This window comes from Xiphophorus couchianus, chromosome 12 (genome assembly GCF_001444195.1).
Source record: "Xiphophorus couchianus chromosome 12, X_couchianus-1.0, whole genome shotgun sequence".
Taxonomy (NCBI): Eukaryota; Metazoa; Chordata; class Actinopteri; order Cyprinodontiformes; family Poeciliidae; genus Xiphophorus; species Xiphophorus couchianus.
The window spans coordinates 27,186,245-27,211,106 of NC_040239.1; the positions used below are offsets into that span (position 1 = coordinate 27,186,245).

At 39.3% G+C, this 24,862-nt stretch overlaps 2 protein-coding genes across 5 annotated transcripts in view; one reads left to right on the forward strand and one right to left on the reverse strand.

Annotated features, from left to right (window-relative positions):
• Window positions 1-1,427: 1,427 nt before the first annotated feature.
• Window positions 1,428-13,870, forward strand: chfr (checkpoint with forkhead and ring finger domains, E3 ubiquitin protein ligase). Of its 2 annotated transcripts, none has more exons than XM_028033149.1 (18): window positions 1,428-1,583; window positions 2,434-2,555; window positions 3,235-3,334; window positions 3,616-3,725; window positions 3,812-3,871; window positions 3,955-4,143; window positions 4,223-4,306; window positions 5,418-5,541; window positions 6,382-6,536; window positions 7,506-7,668; window positions 7,760-7,977; window positions 8,922-9,041; window positions 9,180-9,263; window positions 9,425-9,495; window positions 9,731-9,818; window positions 11,040-11,147; window positions 11,236-11,308; window positions 11,467-13,870. In XM_028033149.1, exons 2-18 carry the CDS (start codon window positions 2,450-2,452, stop codon window positions 11,507-11,509), a joined length of 1,896 nt encoding a protein of 631 aa, XP_027888950.1. In that variant the 5' UTR covers window positions 1,428-1,583; window positions 2,434-2,449; the 3' UTR covers window positions 11,510-13,870. The 2 variants fall into 2 exon arrangements, with proteins under 2 accessions (XP_027888950.1, XP_027888951.1); XM_028033150.1 differs by lacking the exon at window positions 1,428-1,583 and adding an exon at window positions 1,630-1,649.
• LOC114154231 (uncharacterized) overlaps window positions 13,670-24,862 on the reverse strand; it is a 39,152-nt gene continuing 27,959 nt past the window's right edge. For 2 of the 3 annotated variants that reach the window (XM_028033142.1, XM_028033144.1), the window contains exons 5-7: window positions 23,317-23,459; window positions 17,078-17,314; window positions 14,601-16,226 (exon numbers count right to left, since the gene is read on the reverse strand). In XM_028033142.1, coding sequence (XP_027888943.1) covers window positions 15,552-16,226; window positions 17,078-17,314; window positions 23,317-23,459 — 1,055 coding nt within the window. In that variant the 3' untranslated portion in view covers window positions 14,601-15,551. Of the gene's footprint in view, window positions 16,227-17,077; window positions 17,315-23,316; window positions 23,460-24,862 lie in introns of all 3 variants that reach the window. The other variant, XM_028033143.1, reaches the window with a different exon arrangement.

Sequence of the window (24,862 nt, forward strand, 5' to 3'; positions counted from 1 at the left end):
TCAGTTTTCTCGGGTTGCAATGACTTGGGTGATCCCTCATTAGTCATTGTGCAGACACATGCATTGTTTCCCGTTGGTTATTGTTCCTTTCCAGCCTGTTGCAGGCAAACTGGGCTTTTTAAACACTGGTTCACTTGGAATTAGCTTTACAACGGCTGTGTACGTTGTGTGTTTGGTGTGTGTATTGTGCTTAGTTTAAGCATTCATGGTGATTGGTCACAAAGCAGAAGAGAGTTTAACAAGTCATTGATCCAACCCTGGCAGATCCTGCTGACAGATTCAGTCTGAATTTGTTATTTTCTCAGAATTACAAACGTCAAGGAAGGAATAGAAAAACATAATTTACTTGGGGAAAAAAAGCTATAGGGTTTCTTTTTACTCTCTTTAATAAGAATTATTAATAGCAACAATTGAATTAGATTTCTAAAATGAGTTTATCCTTGTAAAAATGTTGTTTCGGCTATCTGTAGTGTTCACCAGAGATAGGAAGAATGTATTTGTGGATAGGTGTAAAATCAACACACATGAATTGAAAACAAGACATTTTTCCTAGAAAATATGAAGTAAGTTATAGTTGGCATGTTGATTTTTAGATGGGGAGAATTCTAACGCTTTGAAGGGATTTTAAAATAACCCAAAGGTATTCCTTATCAATATATATTTTATTTTGACTAGTTGGAGCGTCATAACTGATATCTCAAATTTAAGTGCAAAGTCAGAGGATCTATTTTCTTTTATTATTAGTCATTTATAATAATCAATACCTTAACCCTTTCATGCATGAATTATGATCCTTTGTGTCAGAATTCTTTTTCCATTTTTAAAAATTTTTTTCTTAAGGCATAAAAAAGGTAGGAAATTTTTTTGGTAAAAATAATTTTTTTTTTTTTATTTTTTTTATGTGATCAATTGTAATTTTGTCCAAATACAAAGTTGTTATTTGAAAAATACATCAGTAGTATTGTTCCTTAGGGGTTATCTGATGTCACAATATTTTTTTTACTTGCAAGAGTCGTCTACAGTAGAAGGAGGGACCGGGTCGGTTCTCATGCTTTTTTGTCTGTCGGCCATATTGTATTTAACAAAAATAATTTCTTGCATTTGCAGCTGATGGCCAGTAGTTGATGGTATATTTTATGATGCATTAGTGTCCACTTCAGTGGTCTGTGTGCATTTATAACATAAAAATCCACAGGCAGCACAAGAAAATGGCTTTTAGATAGCTGTCCACTGTAGTGACCACTATGCATGAAAGGGTTCAAATAGAATTCCTACTATAGAAATACACTTTTTGATAGCGTTATTTTTAATTTTTACTGGTACAAATGCTATATGACGAGGAGGGATTATATTATCTGGAGACAGGTGTATGCTTTTTTTTTTTAGTATTATTATTAAATGTTATAACAGCTTGCCATAGCCTCCTGCGCCCCACTTTAAATAAGGTATTAACGCCCCTCCTCCGTCAGCTGACCGCGGTCCATGTTGTCAGGAAGTGCTTCGTTTTTCACATCTAACCGGAATATAAGGAGGAGTAGCTGTTTAATCCTACGCTCCTGGAACATCACACCGAGCGTTCCATGGTAAACTAGGAGCTGTGGGACATAAGTGTAGCGGTACAGAGATGCGGGTCTGAGTGGACGGTTCTGGTTGGTTTTTGCTGGAACACGGATGCTAATGCTAGTAGTTTGGTTAGCTTAGCATTGAGCAGAGTTGTTTGGGTTTCGTTAGTTGCTCTAATGACACGTTAGGCGAAAACCTTTTGAAGCGTTGGTGCTTGGCAGTTGGAGTAACTGTGACTTTGTTTTAGTTTATGACGAAGTTAAAACAGCTGAAAGCTGTAATGTAGTCAGTTTTTTTATTTTATTTTATTTTAATGTAAATCAGAATTATAACTACAGCTCTTATCTAATTCTGCCTGTTTGGCAAATTGCTCGTTCTCTGTAGTTGTAGATAATATTTTTTGTCAACGTAGAAAGTCTGTTCATGACGTCGGCTTTCCATAAATTTTACAACAGCACCTAATGGCACCCAGTTTATTTTAAACTGGCCACTCAGCTGTGTTTTCACTAAAAAATCCACAGTATTTTTTGGCTGGTCCAATTTGAGTTAAAATGTCCAACTATCGCTGTTATTATTTAGGAAAACATGACTTAAAAATAGCTGCATTGTTAAACGTGGTAAAGTTATTTTGCTTTACTGTAAAAAGCCTGGAAAAAAAAAATCACACATATAGATTTGATCTGGAGATTTAAAATTCTAGGTTAACATTCAATTACCTATATTGGGTGGTAAATATTTTACATTCTCAAAGTTGTTTAATTTCACTTTCTGTTTGTTGCACTATGTCATTTCTCTAAGCAGTATATTCCAATAAGAAATAGTAAATGTGTCACATTTAATCTCTAAACTTATTTTTGATCCTTTCCCTAGGGTCAGCCATTGAGACATGGAGAACTACAGCAGTGGTCGGCCATGGGGGAAGCTAGTCAAAGTGGACTCCAATGAAACAGTTCTGCTTTTCACTAAGGAATGTACAGTTGGCAGAAAAAAAGGTAGGAAAGTTGTGGGGGTTTTTTTGGAACAGACAAAGACGTCTCATTTTCCATTTCTAATTTGTGTTATAAGCGGCTAGTGTTGATCCCAGTTTTCAGAACTGCTCTCATTGAGTAAAAGTCCCCATTAAGGGAAGACGGCCCTTTCTGCGCTGTAAACGTCTCCGTCAGTGTCTGGAGCCTTTATAACCTCCCCCTTGAAAACACAAAGCCTCCTTTAGTGCCCCAAACTTAGACAGCCCCTTGTGATGAGAACAAAAGATGTCTATTGACAACATGCGTGTAGAATATTAAGTAGATTTTTTTTTTTTTTTTTTTGTATGGGTTTTGCTTTAGAACTTGTTAGGGCTATATATCCCCCTGTGTGTGCTTTGTGGTTGAGAGATTATGGGAATCTACTTTTTCTTTTTTACTATGCAGAGCCATTGGGGTTTGCAAAGATTGCATAAATTAGCCAATGTCTGGGTAATAAGAGTCAAACATGTCATGGCAACTTAGTCTTTAGGTGCAAGGTGGGTTTGTTTTGACAGAATTGTTAACTATATGTTGCTGTATCATTTAGAATTTGTGATAAAAATGACAATTTTGAAGAATAAAAAAGTAAATATTTAGTTCTGGATAAGAAAATGGTGTTTCCTAAATGACACTTTTTGTTTTACTTTTATGCTTTTTTTTTAAGGCTGCTATCTGTCCTTTCCATCCAATAAACTTGTCTCCGGGGAGCACTGCAAGATAGTAAAAGATGAACACTCAGGGCTGGTTTGGCTTGAAGACACGAGGTACTGTACCCCAAGAGTTTAAAATGACATTTTAAATGTGGGCAGGGGGTTAAGCACCAGGGGTGTATATACTTTTGGATGCCACCATAATTGTATTTCCAGACTTTGCATATGAGTTTTCCTTCATTTAAAGAAGGCCTAATATTTCCTAAACTTTGTGGCTTCAAAAAAATAAAAAATACGTGGTAAGATTTTATTCTTTCATATGAGTTGGATTTAATTTTTTCTAAATGAGAAAAGATATGCATTGGCTTGTTGCAACTCTGAACTGTTTTCTGCAGCACTAACGGCACAGTGATCAACTCGTCCAAAGTGGTCAAGAAGCAGACGCATGTGCTGCAGAACGGTGATGTCATCTACTTTGTGTACAGGAAGAGTGACCCCGATCAAAGTAAGTTGCTCAGAATCGGTCTATGCTCATTTATTTCCACAGGCCTTTAATAGAAAATACTCACAGCACGTCTTGTTACTCTCTAGACATTGCCTATGTTTACCACTCTTTAAACATGGAGGCCGCTGTTCCAGAAGACGGTTATAGTGAGTAGATGGATAACGTCCTACAAGTGGCTCGTTATATTGCGAGTCTGTTTTGATAGTTTTCCATCTCCATATGCATACAGAGAGGCCAGCCTGCAGTCTTTTTCCGGTTCTGGCTTCAGAGATGGCCCTCTCTGTGGAACCCGTAATGCTCACAAGAGCTCCTTTGGAACCAACTCAGGAGGAACCTCAGCCTTCCACTTCCACCTCCCACCTTTGTATTAAGAAGCCCTCGTCTAAAGCCCCCGTTTCATCAGCTTCTTCTGCTTTGGGTATGTTGGGGTTTTTTTTATTGATTGATTGATAAATTTCTTTGATCAAGTAATTTTTGACGCGTATTGGTCTTACCAGGCCAAGTTAAGGATGGAGCCTCGGCAGTAGAAGAACACTCAGGCAACCGGGAGCCAGAATGCAAAAGGAGGAGAACAGATGATGGTCGGTTTCTCATTTTGTTTTCTGTGCAACTGTTTTTGTCTTTTTTTTTCTCCTCATGTCTTATCTGTAATGTTTTTGTAAGTGAAACCAGACAACTGGTAAAAAGTCATGGTCAGCTGCAAATGATGACAAATTAGGGCTGTTGGAAACAAATATTTTAGTAATCGAGTAATCTTATCGATTATTCTTACGATTAATCGAGTTATCGGATAAAAACATTGATCAAATAAAATATTGGTAAATCTGGCATAACACTGGTGTTACTCTCAGATATCAGTCCAATTTTTCATACGTGAACTTCCCTAACAGTAACTCTTTTGTAGTTTAGAAAATTAACCTGTAACAATAATGGCTCACTTTCTAAGTTAACCAGAAGAAAATTTATACAAAGATCTGAAATTATATTCAATTTAATAATAAAGAAGTAAAATACACTTATAAAACATGTCTATACTCCAGCTTTTGGTTTTTTGGTTTATGTATTCATCTTCAGTCAGTTAAATAGATGAACTCTCACCTTGCCCCATACCTGTCAAGCTTTGGGTTTGAGAATACGGGGAATGTCGCCTGGAGTTGGGGGGGCTTGCGGTGGTGGGGGTGGGAGGGGCAGGCGAACGAACGAACGTAAGATAGGGTGAGAGGAGGAAATAGACCAGGGGACAGACCAACGTAAGTCCAGGGGGGAAAGACGACCAGTAGACCAGGGGACGAACGTAAGAACGGGGGGGAGGGGGTCATTTTAAGTGTCAGTCATTTTAAGGATGCCTATTGGTCCCCCAAAAAACGATGTAGACCCAGGCATTATCATTAATTAATAAAATCCCCACAGGCCGAACTTGAAAATTGGATGTTATGCCGCCAACACTTAGCTTTCTTCAACAACTCAGAGGCGGAAGTGAGAGCTACACGCAACGCAAATAATGTCCCAGCTGGAAAACGGTGCGCTAAATAATAAAACATAAATTAACAAAGCTTCAAGGCAGGTAAATTTTCCTAGAGGAATTTTAATAATCGAGGTACTCGAATCATTCGAGGAATCATTTCAGCCCTATGACAAATACAAATGTTTTTACAGACTCTGATTTGTGCTGAACACATACCCTTTTTACAGATGTGACAGGATCAGCTAAGGGGGATGTTCTGTCTACACTGCCAGTGAAAGAGACTAAAACGGACAAGATGGAGGAGTCGCTGACATGCGTCATTTGCCAGGACCTGCTGCACGACTGCATCAGGTGAAAAGTCAGAAGAAAGGTCCTCCGGGACAGATGAGCTCCAGATGGGTTTGGAGCACCGGCCCCTTTCATCTGGACATAAAAAAGTGCCCTTCTGAAATGTCATTTATTTATTTATTTATTTATTTATTTATTACAATGCATGGAAGCCAAGAGAGGACTTACTGCATATACTTTTTCCAGATGCTTTTCTCTAGATAATTAGTTAATTTCCTGTTTTTTTTGAGAAAACAAGTAAATTTCTAATTTTCTCAACATAGTGAGTTAATTTATTGATGGTGTTCTGGAGATAATGAGTTAACTGCTTATTTTGCCGACATAAAAAGTTCATTTACCAATGGTTTTCTCAAGATAAGTTTATTTCCTGATGGACATCTCGAGATAAACAAGTTAATTTCCTAATGTTTTTCTTGACATAACGAGTTGATCATGAGATGTTTGTTGTGTGTGTTAAACCTGATTGTTGTTGCTCACATTTGAAGGATAACTCGATATTTCAAGAAAACCGTCGAGAAAATAACTTGATCTTAGTCAAAAGTATGCAGATTCACATCTGCTTTTGGCTTCTGTAGTACTGTGTGTGGCTCAATGTAGCACGATTTAATAACCCACGTTGCTTGTCCTCCACGTTTTTGTAATTTTTCCCAACAAGACTTCATGTAATAAATCTCACACTGGCCAGGAAAAGGGGCCATTTTTTTCCATTGGAGCTCCTGTCCCCCACAATTTCTTTGCACACCACTGCAAGTTTTTTTTTGTGTTGTTTTTTTGTTTGGTCTGGAGTGTAACTTGCACTTATATCAGAGTTATATATTTGGCTCTATTGTTTTGTGCTTTCAGCTTACAGCCTTGCATGCATGTTTTCTGTGGCGCCTGCTACTCTGGCTGGATGGAGCGCTCGTCGCTGTGTCCCACCTGCCGCTGCCCCGTGGAGAGGATTTGTAAAAACCGCATTCTGAACGACCTGGTGGAGGCCTACCTCATCCAGCATCCAGGTTTGCACACACGCACGTGTGATCGTGACATGTAATAACACAAAAGAGACCAGGGCTGGGCGATGTGGCTTAAAAATAAAACTTCTTTTCTCGGTTTCCAATTTTAAGTGATTTTTTTTTTTTTTTTTCCAATATTTTTGAAAAACTGGCTTTTATTTCTATCGTCTCTTCTGTGAGTTGTGCGAATTTTTGTTTAACCCCTTAAAGCCTGGCACACAAAATAATTCTCAAAACAAAGCTTTTGTTAAATTCTATATCTAAATATTGAAATTATTTCAGCATTACATTGATAAATTGCTCATCAAGGGCTAATTAAAAATATATTTAGTGCAATACTGTAGTCCAAATGGAGATGTGAATGTACTTTTTTCATGATAGTATAAAACAATCATCTTAAAACTCTTCAAAACAGACCGAGTCATTTGCTCAATCTTCTCAAATTCTGCTGCTGATAATAATTTGATGCTGATGTGTTAAAAGATAATGTCCTTATTCGTAATCTGATACCAAATTGTAACTTGACAAGATGCTCAACATTCCTCTTTTTAATTTTTTATTTTTCATGTAGGAGTTCTCATAACTTACCACCGCATTCTGCTAATGTTGTGACATTTTTCTCGTATTACTGCAGCTTTGTTCTTGTAATATTATGACTTTATTCTCGTCATAGTAACAACAAAAAGAAAACATGGCCTGCCCTTAATGTTCTGTTGTGGAGTTGACATGAATTTAAAGTCCAAATAAATAGAAGCTGTTAAACGCGCTTGCCAAATAAGTCGGTCGGCCTTGGGTGTCTCTGAACTACGGAAAACCAAGGAGCGCATTGGTGAGAAAAAAAGAAAAATCCAAATTTTTCAAAAATTACATTTTCAAAAATCGATTTCATCTCCCAGCCCTACGAGAGACCAAGATGTGCTAACCTCAAGATTGTGTTTCTAAACCCGAAGCGTGCCTTTCTCTGTCTTACAGAGAAGAGTCGCAGTGAGGAGGACCTGAAGAGCATGAACAGCCAAAACAAGATCACTCAGGACATGTTGCAGCCCAAAGTGGAACGTTCCTTCTCTGAGGAGGAGGGCAGTTCAGATTACCTCTTTGAGCTGTCAGACAATGACAGCGACTCTTCAGACATTAGGTTAAAAAAAAACACAGCTTAGCTAAACCAGAGAAGCATGTTTGTTTCCTAAGACCTTACTCACCTTTGCTTTGCATTTCTTTCCCTGCAGTCAGCCCCTTCTGATGTGCAGGCAGTGTCCGGGCTACACGCGGGATATGGGCCAAGTTCTGTTTGCTTCGAGCTCAAACTATTGGTTCACTGGTCTTCCAACTCTACCACCTGTCCAGCCTCCTCCTACACCTGCTTGTGGGGAGGGAGCAGCAAGGCCGGCCGGAGAGCCGGCCGGAGAGCAGCCCTCCACGTCCTCCGACCGGCCCTCAGCTGACAGTGAGTCTAGATTAGGCGCCGGCTGGTGTGAAGTTCAAACAGTATGAAAACTGAGTTAAAGTGTCACAGTCGGCTAATTGTTGTAGATTTCAAGTGTGTAATGTGGAAAATAATGTAACAGGTCAAACGGGACATTTTTGTTCTTGTAATAATGACAGACAAAACGGGAGAGGACAATAAAAAAAAAGTATGTTTAAAATTTAGGGGTACAAAAATTAGAAGTTTATAGCGACTGTGTTATTAGGTTTATTTAATTTGCATATACATTTTTTAATGTCATTTTTGTTAAAAAAAAATATATATATACACACACACACACAAACTGATGTTTGTGCATCAATTTAATTAAAAAGGACTTAATAAGTTATGAAAAAATATTTGCAAGATCAACTTTAGCTTATGGTTAGCACTGCCATGGTTGCTAGGTAGCAAAACATAATCGGGGGTAAGGGAGGCTAGACGGTTACACACCGTCACACACTGTAGTTTTGTAATGTATTGTGAACAGAAAATGTTTTTGTAAATTTGGAAGCAAAGTGTCTAAGTTTTCTGTCAGCCAGCTGACCAGCAGTTACAGCAATAAGTGGAGGAGGGAAACCTTGCTGTCATTCCTCCTCCATACAGTCGGAGACAACGCTTTCTCTGGTATCTCATTGAAAAGCATTATTACTTTAGGGAAAATGTCAAACCTTGAAACAAAACCTTGATATATCAGTAAAGCGGGCCATGTTGAGACTAGACACCCATCAGATCAAACATTGTTTTCGATTCTTTCTTCCAAATTTTACAGAATAACATTTTATTTGGGTCAAGACCAACAAATTCTGATCCCAAACTTTTAGAAAAGTAAGATTTCAGGAGATATTTAGTTTTAAGCTTGAAGCTCACTATATAAACCAGCCTGTAACACGTCTGAAACTCCTCTTCTTGCTTCTGCTGCACAGCACCTCAGGAGTACTGCTGCCCCCCGCAGGGCCGCCACCTCATCTGCACCTGCTGCCTCCAGCCGATGCCAGACCGGCGGGCCGAGCTCAGCAACCAGCAGCAAGTTATCGCTCAGCAATGTGAGTTGTCCCATCGCCTGCTCGTCCCTCTTTGTACCTTTAAAAATAAATAAATAAAAGCGTGTGCCTTATAACTGCACAGAGCACAATAAATGAAGCTCAGCTGTGTAAAAACCTTCATATGTTGCGTGTTGGTAGGTATGCTGTGCCAGAGTCCGTTCTGCCACATGTACTGGGGCTGCCAGAGGATTGGCTGCCATGGCTGCTTGGCTCCATTCAGTGGTGTGTATCACAGCCATTCATCATTTAACATATGTGTGGTTTACTGATTTGATCGACTGCATTGTCTTTAGTTGAACACCAAACTCCTACTTTCTCAGTTTCCATTAAAAACACTTTGTGACCCGTGACATTTTCACACATTTTTTATTATTTTTTTCCAGAGCTTAATCTGACTGAAAAGTGTCTGGATGGCGTTCTGAACAACAACGCATACGAGTCAGAGGTTCTACAAGTAAGTAAGGCCTTTATTATTTGTTTCTATTATTACTCTGCTCTTTTTGTTTCAAATCAGAGTTGTTGTTTGTTTTTTTTAAAGCATCATTTTTAAATACTCATTTGTATGCACACCATAGTGGAATAGAACTTCTGACTGCAGGATCTACTGTGAATTTGCATAAAGTCTGGATATGAAATCCACATATCAGTGTATTATGATATTTAGTGTATTGTTTTTATATTTTCACCAGAACTACCTTTCTGCTAAGGGAAAGACATGGAAAGATCTGCTCCAGGAGTCCTTGCAAGGCTTACAGGAGGGAAAGTTTCTCCTGACAGGTGATTACGCACTTCAAAGTTCTTTAATTATTTCTCACTGAATCTTTTTTTTTTTTACTCAATGCTTCGCACAACTATTTATTAGCCCTTGAACAGCCTTCAACTTCAGTGCATTCCACTGGAATGTAATGCGGTAGGGCAAAGTTGTGAAAATAAAAGAGAAGGTAAAATTAAGGAGGAAAAGGAACAACCGACTGGTCAGACAACATAGCCATTAGAGTGACCTAGTCAAAGTAATGATGCACTAATTGCAAACACATGCCACGCTTTTCAGATATTGGTAACGTTATATTAGAGCTTCTATTAACAATTATTTTAATAATCGATGTATTCTGACGATTAGTTGATTATTCGGATAAAAACATTCTACAGATTTTTTTTTTTTTTTTTACCATTTTTTATACAATATTAAAAATACATTAAAAGATGCAAATAAGATTCAGTTCTTTTTATTGCCTGAAATGCAATCTGAAGATCTGAAACAGGCAAAGCTAATGGTATACCACTAGAGGAGTTTAGGCTAAAACATATTTCCAGAAAAAGGGTGGGTTTTTTTTTCTTTTTGTTTGTTTGTTTAGTTTTTTTTTTTTTTATCTTTAATGCAAAATGTTTACGTTATTTGTACAGTTTTGGCTTAATTGCTGCTCTAAATGTGCTCTGTTGTTTTTTTTGTTTTTTCCAAAACAACTTCTTTTATTTTTTTTTTGAGTCTGTATACCCCAGTTAATGATTAATCAGTTGCTAAAATTAGCTGACGATTAAATAGTTAAATCCGATTAACCGCTTCACCCCTACTTTATATTCTTTTTTTTTTTTCCCTCCTAAAAATGACTGCTGCCCTGCAGTAGCACTAAGTCAAATAATGAGGTCATTAGCAGGACTCTGGAAAACTTAACTGCACTTGGTTAAGTGCAGTTAACCAGGTGTAACCAGGGAGGCGATTCAGCTGTTGGGTTAAAGCGTGTTGGACCAGGGAGACATCTAAGAGTTGCAGGACACCGGCCCTCGAGGACCAGGATTGCCCACCCCTGCACTAAGTGGATAATATGTTAATATATTGAATAAAATCCCAATGAGACATGTCGACGTTTGTGTAATAAGAAAACACAGACAAGTTCAAAGAAGGACGAATACTTTTTGTGTACATTCACAAAATGCCCTTTTCAAGAACACATTGGCGCTCTCGTTTCGATGATGATGAGTGCTGACCGTCTCGCTCAGATTGTCGCATCTCGACGGACACCCTGCTGTGTTTCTGCTGCGGCCTGCGAGCCTTCAAGGAGCTGGCCTACAAGTACAGACAGAACATCCCTCCGGCTGAACTGCCAGGTCTAAATTTTGCTACGCCGAAGATTTTCTTTACTTGCACATTTCAAAACACTTTGACTGCGTTCTAATAGCATTCGCTCATCCTCAGCTTCTGTGACATCTCGTCCCGACTGTTACTGGGGGCGTAACTGCCGCACGCAGGTGAAGGCGCATCACGCAGTGTAAGTCCTTCAGCCACCAAAAATGTCAGAATTTTGTGCATGTCTTATCCCTACACAACCACTAGAGGGAGACCTTGTTCTTTTTGTCTGAACACCAGGGGAAGATGTTTCTCTGTGGTTCTTGAATGCAAAGCTAATTCTTTCCTTCGTCATTTCAGGAAATTCAACCACATATGTGAACAGACGCGTTTCAAGAGCTGAAGGAGCCGGACGGTCGGTTCTTCTGAGTCAAATGCACATGTGAAACACGACCTCGATGCGTCTCGCTCTGCCCGCCGTAGACGACCCGCCTTATGCAATTGCCTAATGCACTTATTAACAATCAGTGTCCATTTACAACAATGACCGTGTTCTCCACACATATTCAGGAGAACGGTATCTATGCACATTCGGATTATTCCCTTTTGAGTGAAGGTCTTTTCACTCGTACAAGTTGCTGTTGCTCAGAATAATAAACACCCCGAAACAGCCGATATCTGGTAAAGGAATCATTTGTTTAGGTGGTGAAATGGTTAAAGGTGCTAGTTAGTGTCGCTGTCACCCTGGGCAACAAAAACTTCAATTTTGTTTTTAGATTAGAACTTGTGTATGGAAGAGGGATATGTACGCATGCTAAACAAGCTTTTTTTTTCGCCCCGTTTTCTTCATGAGAGAATTATTTTTGAGCATTTTCCCAATATGCTAATGTTATTATTAAGGGATTTCCATAATTCATTACATCTAAATAATCATGTGAAATACCTTTTACTAAGTAAATTACAATAGCATTCATTTATTTCACAAATTCTACTCAAAACGTGAAAGTCTTGGAAGATAAAGATTCATTACTCTGTTATGTATTTCAGTGTTTTTTGTTGCTTTTTTTTAATGCAATTGAAGGTTGAAATGAACAAAATTCCCCAAAATTACTTGAGGGAGGAGGGAAAATGGAAAAAAAACATATTTTGGTCGTTTGCAGTATTTTCTGATTTGATGTCATGGCAAACACAATCACTCAGAAGACTACCAGCAGAAATGCACTGACTGTTTTCATTGAAAGTAAGCCACAAAAGATGATTGCTAAAAGGATCTGGAAAGTTGAGTGGAAGGAAAAAAAAGTGTGGCACATCTGATTTTTCATATTGAGTTACTTACTCTTACTCTTCCAACTTATTCAGACGCACCTATAAGGGTCACAGGAACAGTAAAGTATTTTCAGTTTAAAACAGCCCATCACAATGCTATATGTTGCTAGCATTAACCAGTTAAGTATTACCGCTTAGGGATTTTTTTTCCCCCTGCTTATATCACTGCGTTTCCAGGCAAAAGCAAAAAAAACAAACAAACACACACACACTAAAACTCTAACACATTGTGATCCAGTGTGATATTTGTGCAGGATTTTGTTGTTGCCGTGTAGTAAGGGCTAATCTGTGTATGATGAAATGCGTTGCTTCCTTCTGTAGAACTTCAGGGAAGAAAAGCAACATGAAGTCATGCTGCATTTACAGGAAACTCTTGGACGGATCAAGCCAATAAGAGACGCAGCATGTGCTCAGTCGCTCGCATTCATCTTACCTCTCTCATCAGAGCGTTGGATCTCTGTTGATTTTTCTCTCATCGCTCCTCAGGTACACAACACTTTTATTTTGAAACTTTCTTTGCAAAATGGGCGGGGGGGGGAATCTGAAGCGCACTGACATCCTCTTTAAGACTATCAATATCTCAGATTGTTAATGTAGTAACTGGACAAATCACGCTTGGCTTCTTCTAGTTTCTGTCTAGCTGACACTTCTGTAAGGTAGATTTAAAGTTTTTCATATATATATATATATATATATATATATATATTAAAACTCTAAACGTATCACTAACCTTCCGTTTATTAGTGTGTTGAAAATGGTGATGGATGTAAAGAAGTAGAAATGCTTAAAGCAGGCCTTAGAAAGGCCAAGTTTCACGTGGATTTCTTATTGATTTTTTCAATTTATGCAGATTTGTTTTGTTTTATTTTTTCCTGGACATGGACGATCTTTACTCAAGTTTCTCACATTTAAGAGAAAGTTCAAAACATTACTAAACATCCTAAGACATTCTGTGCTTGGCTCATTGAAAATAAATTGCCTGCAATATCTGGGTTTTAATTGTACATAAAGATTAATTCCACAATATAATGGAGATTTCCGCACAAACAAAATTCCTTTATAGTATAAGAAAGTTGCTCATTTCTGATGTACATGTAACTTTGATCATATTTAGTTTTATGTTGCCTGTTAAATCAATGAGGCAAATAAAAAAAGTAGTTAAAGGGCACTTTCCTGCTTCTACCTTTGTGTGTGGGGTTAGGTCACTGTTTTCTGTATTTTAATTTTTAATATATATATATATATATTTTTTTTATTTCATGCTGAGTCTAAATATACATTCTTTAGCAGCTCAGCCTCTCGGCACAAGCCTGATCAATCCCCCCCCCCCGCAGACAAGTTTTAATTATTTGCTGCAGGAGATCTGGCTGAGCTAACAACAATCCCAAGCCGCTCCAATGAGGAATTGGTATTAGCGGCTTTTGAGGGGTGCTGTAAAGAAAAAAATATATAGAAGAGTCTGGACGAAGGTGCTCAGGAGTAAATCAGCAGGTTTCATTCTACCTCATCGCAATACATATGAAAGATGTTTGGATTCAAAAAGGACAACAGAGAGAAGCTGCATGTGCTTCCTCTGTAAGGGGGGATGTAAATCTTTCTAAATGCCTGTAACGCTTGGATGCATTGCACTATTTTAAGAATGAATCTAGATCACAATCAAGTTCTAGTTGAATCGTAGATCAGTAAGGAGATGCAGGAATTAGCCGTGGACTTTGGGAAATGTACGTTTCGTCGCGTGGTGTCGGCAGTACTGAAACTGTGTTTGAAATGCCTTTAGCTCTGACTTCTGATCATTTAAATATAATAAAATTGATATAGTTCAAAGGAAGTCTGGGTTGCTGTTTTTGTTCATGATAAAAATGTACTTCACAGCCAAACGACGAACTCGCATGTTTTAGATTTGTTTCTGTTTTACGATGTAAAAGTATCGTCCACGCACACAGGACACTCAGTTGCTTGCATTGGGAACGTTGGAACAGGAACACATTTCTCTTCTATAACATTTTTTATAAAAAAAAAAAGAATATATGTATGTATTCATAAAATAAATGGGATTTTCAGTGATATTCTAATTTATCAGATATGATAAAACCTTCACGGGATGTTCACAATTTGGGTCAAAGCATCCAAGAACTTTTTTGTTTTCGCCAAATTAAGAACACCAGACGTTAACAGTAGCGTGTTTATTGAACCTTTACTTGCATACGAACAACTAACGTTTAAGTGCTCTGTACTACATAACGGTTTCTATTCTCACTTTATATAGTAGTCCAACTTCCCTTTTATAATCCGTTATCAGTAGTAGGAGAACGCGTACACTGACGTGACAATGATATAAATGATTTATCTATGCCCTACATAATACTTGTGGGTAAAAAGCGATGATGACCACATGGAGAGCCGCAGGAAGGTGCAGCGGCTGAAATACAGGAACTAAAAGAAATGAAGAAACGCCGTTCGTGCTTTTAACAAAAACAATACCTCTGGAAAATCAACAGCTTTTTCTTTGTCCAAGAGCTTTTTTATATGTGTACACATGAAACGATAAGCCAGCGCAAAATCTTGCCAAGTATTTTTGGTTTGGTTCCTTGCAGTACCGAATAATATTGTAGTACGCTTGAAACAAGACAAAACTGTCTTCAAAGAAGCTTTTCAGCTAGAAATAGGAGCTTGTTTTAAGCTAATTTCTTAATATTTATGAAAAAGTAATAGCTTTAATCTGCCAGTGGAACAAGAGATGTTTCCCATTTTACAAATTCTAATTTGGAGGAAAATGGCAACTTTCAATATAAAAGTTATAAAAATGATAACTTTTAATATCATTTTTGTATTAACAGTTATAACTCAAGCTTTTTCATCAATATTAAATTACTGACTTAAATAAAGTTCCTACTTCTTGCTCTAAAGTTAGTTAGTTTAGTCTTTTTATTTTAGTTTAGTCTTTTTATTTATTTGCACTGGAAACTGGACCAAACATACTTGGTATGACAGCGTTTTTGCAGTGCAGAGTGGAGTTTGTAAAAGTTGATGTCAGAAAAAAAAAAAGAAGGTGTTTTTTGTTTTCACAGTGCCACTAGTTCAGAAATCCAGGTCTGGGTCAGCACAGTCTCGGCTCCTGGTCACATGTGGTTTGTCACGGAGCACAGCCCCGTGGACAGACTCACGGACGGCTGGCCGTTCTTCAGCGCGTCCGACTCGTTGAACGCTCCTGAAGCTGGCGGAGCGGCTCCCCCCGACACCTGACTGCCCCACGGCCTCCACTCCAGCCTGACCCTCTTGGGGCTGACGCCGCCCGCGGGAGGCCGTTTGCTCTCGTGCTTCGCCCTGACCGGTCCGTTCGTCTGCTCCAGGTGCTGAGCCGACACCAGCGGCTGCCTGTCCTCCTCCTCGGAGATGGCGAACACCGGCACGCTGATGTGATCGCCCTCGCCTGGGAACTCCAGCCTCTTTCCGGCCGGAGCGCTCTTGACGTGGCACTGAGCAGAAGAGGAGGAGGAAGAGGAGGGTGAGGAAGAAGAGCCAGGGCCGGTCTCCGAGGGGACGCCGCCCCCCTTCGGTGGATCTTTTGTTTCGGAGAGAAGGCCGAAACACGGCCCGGTGAAGCGGGAGCGGCGCAGGTTGCTGGCAGAGTTGAGGCGTCGCTGGCGCTGTGTGGGCTGCATGAGGGGGTAGGAGACGTTGCTGGTGGAGGAGTCCGAGACGATGCTGGTGTTCGCCTGGGCCTCCAGGTGGGCGTCGGAAAACACTTTCCTGCTGTTGCTGTCTTTGCGGTCGGGGATCAAACCGGATGGCGGCTGAAATGAAATATTCGACGGGTTAGAAGATATGAAACTGGGCTCTCGGAATGTCAGTCGCCGTAAAGCACCAAGCGTAAAACTCAAATCCAGATCTTTATGCGTCCCTTCAACAGTTGTGTGCTTAAATATTATTTTACCAATCAAACCAAAACGGCTTTTTTCTGTGTACTGCCAAATTGCATCTATCAATTCCACGATCGCGGAGATCCACAGAAATTTACTTTTTGTCCTGTCTTTAAGAGTATAATTTTCTGCAAGACAAGTCAAAACTTTGGGTTTAAGTGATGCCAGGGGTAATGCACTGAGCTACAGAAATCAAACAAATCTGGTGTTAATCACCTGTGCTACGTTTGTGCTGCTAAAATTTTCCAGCACAATATTTAACACCAATTTTATTTGAATTGGGTAACGTGATGGGGCCGATTGAACCATTGACATTTAGATGTTCAATAATGTCTTCAAACCAAAAGCAGCACAAACAAAACAATTTATTCTGCTGCACAAACGTAGCACAGCACAAATTTGTTTGATTTCATAAATGTGGGAGAGGCTGGTTGACCTTCTACGACCTCCTGAAACTTTTAATATCTTTAAAATGATAGCAGCACAAACAAATTGCTGCACGTTCTTAACATTAAATAAGAACATTATTTAATTTACTTTAAATAAATGAGATAATATTTATGCATCTGACAATAGCATTGTCTCATCAAAGGCAGACAGTGCTATTTGTTAACATTTTAACAGCTTGTTTGTGGGTTTTATGAATCCGTTTGGGCTCAATCGGCCCTTTATGCCCCAAAGTGAAACTGAATCAGGAGTCCAGCAGTAAAGAGCCGAGTACTGACGTTGTCCACCAGCTTGGTGAAGGGGCTGGTGGAGTTCCAGCTGCACCACTTCTTGTGAAGCTGCGGCAGCGGAGGCAGGAAGTCCTGGAAGGTGCGTACGCTCCACGCTCTCGGTCGCGAGCAGACGCTCTCTCTAAGGGACCTGGCCCCGGCCGGCGAGGTGTTGGGGTCCGCTGAGGGCCAGTCGCATGAAGGACGGGGGTCGGTGTCACTGTGTCGCAGGAACCTCTCCCGCTGCTAAGAAACACACAAGTCTTTCAAGTAAAACGTGAATATGAAAGAATCCAACAACACAAACATATTGGTACACTTTATGCAACTTTCACGTTTTATCATGTTGCAGCCGTCAACTTTAATGCATCCTATTGGACTTTATGTCATGAATCAACAGGAAGTAGATGATAGTAATGGAGTGGCAGAAAAGAGAGACATGATTTTAAGCCTCTTTTTTTATATATATTCAAATAAAAATCTGAAAAGTGTGGCGTACATTTGTTTTCAGGTCCATTTGCTATGAGACCCCTGACTAAAATGAAATAATAATATTCTAAATATTTTAAAAGTGTGGCACAGAAAAATCCACCAATACTTGGTCTTTTATCTGAACTAACGTGCCAGACAAGTCGGGCATTTATCATGATAAATTTCTTATAAGAATTTTTCATTTAAGTTTAAAAAAAAAACTGTCCATGTTGTCACTTTTAATATTTTCTCCAGTTTGTTCAATGACACTATCATTACATATCAATAAAATTAAAATAATGCAGTTTCTGTGTGCAATTTAGTGACACTTCTTCATGACACTGCATTATAATATGTCGTCTTCCATAGTTCATCTAAGTTAACTTTCCTTTTTTCTTCCAAATCTCACAATTAAAAAAATAAATATATATATCGCCTACTTTTTTTTCTTTATCATTTATGTATTTTACACTTTTTCTTGGTTGCTTTTTCTGAACTTGCAACCTCTGCCTGTGGGGATTCATGGATACCAAACAAAAGCAAGCAAGAGAGGAAGAAGCTACGTGGCAAATAAATGAGCAGAGTTGCCCAAACACTGTAAACAAATAAATTAGAAATGAGGTTCAACAGACAACATAAATAGCTTCCATATCAGAGACGGCATTATTCTTAAGCACTCAACTGCAGCAGCAAGGTCGCTGACCTGCACCGGGCCGGACAGGCCGTCAACAAATAAGGCACGCCTCTCTGCTTGAGCAACAACCGACGTTCGTTGCTAAGGACGTACAATCTGTGTCTTTAACCGTCAAACCGTCGCCTGGAGAACTAAATTAGACCGAGATTAGCCGGGTGTTTTTATTGTTAGTGTTGCAAACTTAATGATTAGTCAGTGTGGTTTTCGCAGGTTCTTTTATTCGATGAACGCTTTTAACAAACAAGAGCGACAGCGAGCGCCTCCGCTGACCAGCCGTTACTGCGCTAAATTGCCTTTGGCTCTCCGAGTCAATAAATATTTACAATATAGGTCAAACAAATACTCATTCAAAACTTACACACAAATATCTCGTTGCTTTACTTTAGCTCACTTCCCCTTTAAGAGACAACTTATATAAATAGCAGCGCTAATTGATATTTATCTGTTAAACAAGAGCGACAGTGAGCGCCTCCGTTACCGTTGGCTCGCTAAGTCAGGAGCGCTAACCGTGCTCCATGTGCCAACTGGTGGCGAACTGCTGTAACTGCAGTTTAATGCATCTCAGTTCAAGAAGTGCAGCTTATGAGTAAAGTCAACAGTCCTTAAATAAAGTAAGATAAAGGGAGGGGGTGTCATTATTTCTAATGTCCATTCTGTCACATTAGCATCCTCTGCTGTCAAACGACGGTCAGATATGGTTTGTTTCAGAGGGAAGACAGCTTTACACTTGAACGCCCCCCCAACCAACGCATTTACTTATGTACGATGCATTAGCCAAAGCAAAGGGTGCTGATTAGCTGAGCCCACTAACTGCTCGGCTGCAGTTTCTTCAAATCCTCATCATTTTTTTTTTTTGAGGCTTAAAAGAAAAAAAAAAAAAAGCTGTTAGGAGTACAGATATTAATTTTGGGATGATTTCAGTCTCATGTGGAGCAAAACTGCACTGCAAAAAAAAATAATAATAAATTACCAAGTGTTATTGGTCAAGTTTTCTAGCGCAAATGTCTGAAATAAGATCAAACTAACTTACAGCTAACTTTCTGGCAACAAATAGGAGCTTGTTTCAAGCCAATAATTCCTTAATATTAATAAAAAATACTAGTTCGACTGGCAGATTACGTCACTTATGACTTGTACATTTTCAACAATATTAAGGAATTATTTACTCAGAACAAGCTCTTCTATATTTCTGAAAAGTTTCTTGTAAGTTTGTTCAGTTTTGTCTTCTTTCAAGAGTACTAAAATCTTTTAACTAGAAACTAGACCACAAATATTAAGATTTTATGTTTTTGCAGCACATACACACACACACACGCCTTTTTTTTCCAAGTAAATGTAAAAAAAAAAGAGCAAAAAAGAAAGTGCAGCTTTTGCGTGCTTTTATAATATTCTTTAAATCTAGCTGAATTAAAAAAAAAAAAGAAAGAAAGCCGCTTCCATTGAATTTTTCTGGGAAAGTAGCGGTCAGGTGCTGCTGGTCAGATGCACTCGATTAGCTGACGATAAAGCAGACGTGCGCTGAGTGGATCGGCCACTGACCAGGTTTGGATCGTTTTTAGGTTCATCAACCCCGACGGGTGGAAACTCAAAAATCCTTTCTCCTTTTGATCAGTGAACCAATCACAGAGCTAACCTGACGCAAAACACTCTCTTCGAGGTAGAAGTTGTTACCAAGTTGAGACGACTCGAAATGGGTTGAGTAAAACAGTGAGGGGCTTCAAGAGCGAAAGACGCAAGAAGGAAGCTTTATTCATTGTGTCATGTGGTCGGAGGTTGCTTCAGGTTGTGAAAGAGAAAGACTTGAAGCAGAATACACACTGCAAAAACACAAAATGCTTCTGGTCTAGTTTTTCAGTACGCTTCAAATAAGACAAAACTAACTCACTTTTCTGCAAGATAGAGGAGCTTGTTTTAAGTAAATAGTAACGACGGGAAAGATGCATTTTCTATCAATATTGGTAGATTATTTTACAAGACATTTTTCCAATGTCATAAGTCAAATAACATAAGATTTTGTGTTTTTTGCAGTGCAGCAATGGGGCCCGTTTTAAAATTTTGAAAAACTTGAGAGTGAGGGTAAGGATGCAACATACACATGGAAACCGGTGGTCCAGGGTGAATGCTGGACCTTAAAACATCAGCAAACTTCAACAAACTGAAGAAAAGAAATGCAGCAAATGTACCACGAGCAGTCACACAAATTAAAATAATATTTAATTTTTTTTTACTTTAGCTCATAAATAATGATGTAGTAGAATGTGGAGGGGAGATTACATTTTCATTTATATAATTTCATAGCATTTCATAATGTCCTGATATGCAAAACCCCTGAGACGAAATAAAATCGGTCGTTGTGGCGTTTTTGATGCACATTGCATGTTGCAGTTTTCCTGGAGCGGCAAAATCCAGTCAGCAAATTAAAAGTGCAAAAGTCACCTCATCAATTTTGATCAGCCAGTTGCCCCGTCGATCAGCACAGGACGGAGGCTTCGGTTGTTTCAGAGAGAACTAATCCTTCCCACAGCGGCTGCAGCGGCCAGCTTTGTCTAGACTAGAATTAGCGCGGGGGGCTTTAATTAAAACGTTCTTTTGCCCGGTAAAGCCCCGCAAACACAATGGCAACTTTTACATTTGACACGAGGCAAGAGATCAGCAACTCCAGTCAATCAGAGATCGAGCTGGAAACACTGCAGGAGGAGGCGGGAGGCGGGAGGCGGAGAGGGTCAGCGGGTGGGGAGAGTGTTGCTCGGGGAAAAAGCTCGGTAAAAACACAACTTCACACAGATTAGGAGAATCTGTCCAACGTCCAGGCAGCGAGTAACGAACCGTTCAGAGCCGGAAAGCTCGGCTTTTCGGCGAGAATGCTGTCGAAACGAACCATTTTCTGGTAGTGCTTTTTTTTCTTATTATTATTATTTTACACCTGGAAAAATATCAAATCCAAGCCGAAGCATTTAAAAACACGGCAGTTAAGGACCCATGCACGAACATCTACCTTCCAACCAACTTCCACGCCCACTAATTATTTCTGCAATGCGTCGTTCTCATGTAACATTTACCAAACATTACTGACATGGTTTTCTGAATCGAGGACACACACACAGCCAGACCACACACATGCAGCGGCACAACACAGCGACACACACACACACACACACACACACACACACACACTTTGAGCTGGGAATCTGGCTCTGAAGATAATACTCCATTAGCCTGGGCTGCAGAAAAGCCTGCCAGTCCTTCAAAAAGCTGCCAGAGTTGTTTTATGCCAACTCTTATTCCAAAAGAGCACAAAAGAGAAAAAAAAATAGGCGCCTGTTTCCTCAAAGCTCCTCCTCCTCTTTTAATTATCCTCATTCCCCATTCATGTCCTCATAGTTGACATAGTTTTAGATTGTACCTTGGCGTACGTCGGAATAATCGTATCAGTCTTATTGGGAACATTAGGTCAGTTCAGAAAGAAAGAGAAGGAAAAGCCAATGCTCTGCCACCTCCCGATGTTCATTTGTTCTGGGAACTTTTCCACATTAGCGGGTCGAAACTCAGAACTGAGGGGTCCGCCGCTGCGATTACATAAACTTTTTTTTATGCTCTCGTCCTTACAGCATCGCGTTTGGGCCGAGACCTTTGAACCAGCGTGCAAAGTGAGGCAGCACTGTGAGGAATTCACAGCCGTGTCGCGGCCCTGGTTAGCGGATAGCATTCAGCGCCATGCTCGTCATTTCACATCGGAGAACCAACGTTAGCGCGCTGGTGCTACGAGAGGAACGGGGTCAGGAGCTCAGGGAGAGCTGTGGGGTTTCGTTCTCCTACACTGGCAACAAAAGTGAAGAGAAAAAAAAGATCTCTTTATATTGCTTTAAGCTAACTGATGTTATCTTAAACTTCGGTTAAGCTAACGTCTGAGCTAACTTTCTTAAAGCTAGCTTAAAGCAACATGTGCTTCGAGTCCATGTAGATTACCTGGCCTTTTCAGTGCAGCCCATTACTGTAAAAACATTTTCAAGTGAATACAAGCTTAAAATTTTGTGTTCTCACCCCTCGGGTTGTATGTTTTTCATATTTCCCTGTGAGCCACTCGAATTTCAGGATGACGGTTGTTTTTCAAGATGGCCGCCGTTTCTCAGCCTTTTAAAACCAGTCATTGCCATAAAATGTTACCTGTTTTCATGACTTGAATAAATTGTGTGTCGTATCATATGCTTTCGACTTTGGTCATCCTGTGTATACAACTTTAAAGTAATAATATGCATCAAATCAGAAAAGCATATTTATTGACAGTTGCTAAAATGTTATTGATGTAATTGTAGTGAAAAAGAGGCTGAGTAATAAAGCATGTCACAAATTTCAGGACTTTTTCTCTCCTCATTTTGAAAAAAAACATGTATCAATTTTAAATTTTGCTGCCACTTCAAAACTGTAGGCACGTTATTGTTTGTATCCGCAAATTTCGCAGATACGCACAGCGCTGGAGGGCCAGAAGACTATTCTTTTATTTCCTATCCACAGCCGACCTGCCTTGGTAGAACAATTCTGTTGTTAATTAGTGATCTTCTGAACACAGCAGTGGTTCATTAGCCAATTTAAACATCTGCTCTACTGATGAACTGTCAGAGAGTTGGTGTGTGGGTCGCCTTTTTTAAAATGTATTTTACTGAACTGAAACACGCCAAATTCCACAGCACATCTACATGTTAAAGTTGTCAAAGTCAAGCTAGCATAGCTAAACTACTTTCCTGTACCTCGCTATTTTTAAGTAAAACTTTTTCCTGACCTGTGAAATGTGATACCCTTGGATCTTGTTGTCTAGTTGTCATAGTGTTGACAATTAAAACCAACGGTAGCCATTGCAGTATTTTGCACTCCAGCAGGGAGCTGGAGGGCGGGGTTTGCGCACACGGCGTCACTTTGCAACGTGTCTACACACTATTTTGTGTCAGTCTATCAAATAAACCCCCCGCCCCCCCCAAAACACATTGACATCTGTGACTGTGGGACAAGTTCTGGAAAGTCTCTCAGGGTGTGTACTGTTTTCGTAAGGTTCAGTAGGTATTATGGTTAACATCCAACAGGTTCTTACAGCATAAGGATAGAAGGGCAGCCGGCTTGGGCAAGCAGCTGGTGATACAATGAAAACCTCATCTGCACCGAGATCAAGTTCAGTCAAACCGCTGCAGGAGAGCTCCACGTCTACAGTCTGGGGCGCATCGCCTTCAGCAGCGACTGCAGAAAGACCGAAAGAAAAACCATTAGGCAACATAGCAGGGGCTTTGTGTCCACGCAGACACACTTTCACAGCTAGGAGGAAGCTTGCGAGCCGCAGCAGTTCTCTGTAAAATGATCTGCAACCTGCATCAACCCAGAAGAGCTGTGTGGCTTGTCACCAAAGATAATGGCATTTAAAACAAAGTAGGAAGCTTCTGAAGATGGAAAACAGCCTTTTTTTTTGTTGTTGTTTCTTAACAATATTAACTGGAACCACAATGGCGTGTGTAGTAAGCCAAATTCTCAATATGTTGTAATAAAGGAGAGTAATTGTGCTAGCATTAGCTTAGCACTTCCTCAGAACACTCGAAATGAAAACACTGTAAAAGACAAAAGGAAACAAAGGTAAAAGGTTGGCAGAACTTAAAATTAGAAATAGTTTCTTATTTTAAGAAACTATCAGCAGCATATTTATTTAGTTTGTTTGTTTATTTCATTCATTTACAGTTGAAAATGAACCCATTGTCACACGTTGACATAAACAAACGTTTTGAATGAAAAGGAGTAGTTTGAAGAAAAATGAAACTTATATAGTCAACCCCTTTTCTCAAAAGTCAATTCACTAAACCATAAACAACTAAACATCAATCAAGCATCCATATATATCTTTAAACACAATATAGGCAATGTGTATAAATAGATAATAATAAAGAAAAAATATAGAATTTTTACTCTATCAATACACTTCATTATTCGTTTTAAATATATTATATTTTATTATTTTCATCAAAGTACAAATTGATCTACTCTCTTTGGTGTCTTTAGACAGATTGTTCAACATATTTGTTCCAACAACAGAAATACGGAGCTCCATTTATTTAGTTCTCACTATGTTTTTATTTTTATCTCTGATCTTCTCAAATCATAAATGCCATCTCTTTTAGTGAATCCGTTTTGTAAACATGTTTGTAATATACAGTTACATATTTTGCAGACTATAATAGTACACCAAGTCGTGACCTTTCATGAATTTGAAGTTGAAGGCCAGCGGATTTGTTGGATCTCTGTGACGGTTTCTGCATGTATTTTTTGCAAAAATAAAAAGAGCACTTGCACGTGCTTTACAGGTTGACCCGCAGAAAGTTCAGTTTGAACAAGCCCATATAAAACGCTTTGCTGCACTTCTCTGATAGCGACCTTAGTGAGGTTTTGCCTTAACATAAACGCCACCGCTGTGAATTTATCGAGCCTCGGCTGTCACAGATCCAGCTGTTTAAAACATTTTGATTACTGCTCTACCTGAAGATATGGACAAGTTTAGGCAAGTACATACAAGGATAGTTTCTGCTATACCCGACTGGCATGTTCTCTTGTCTTTCTTATTTTGTGAATGGTTAAGAGAAACGGAATTATGTGTTGCT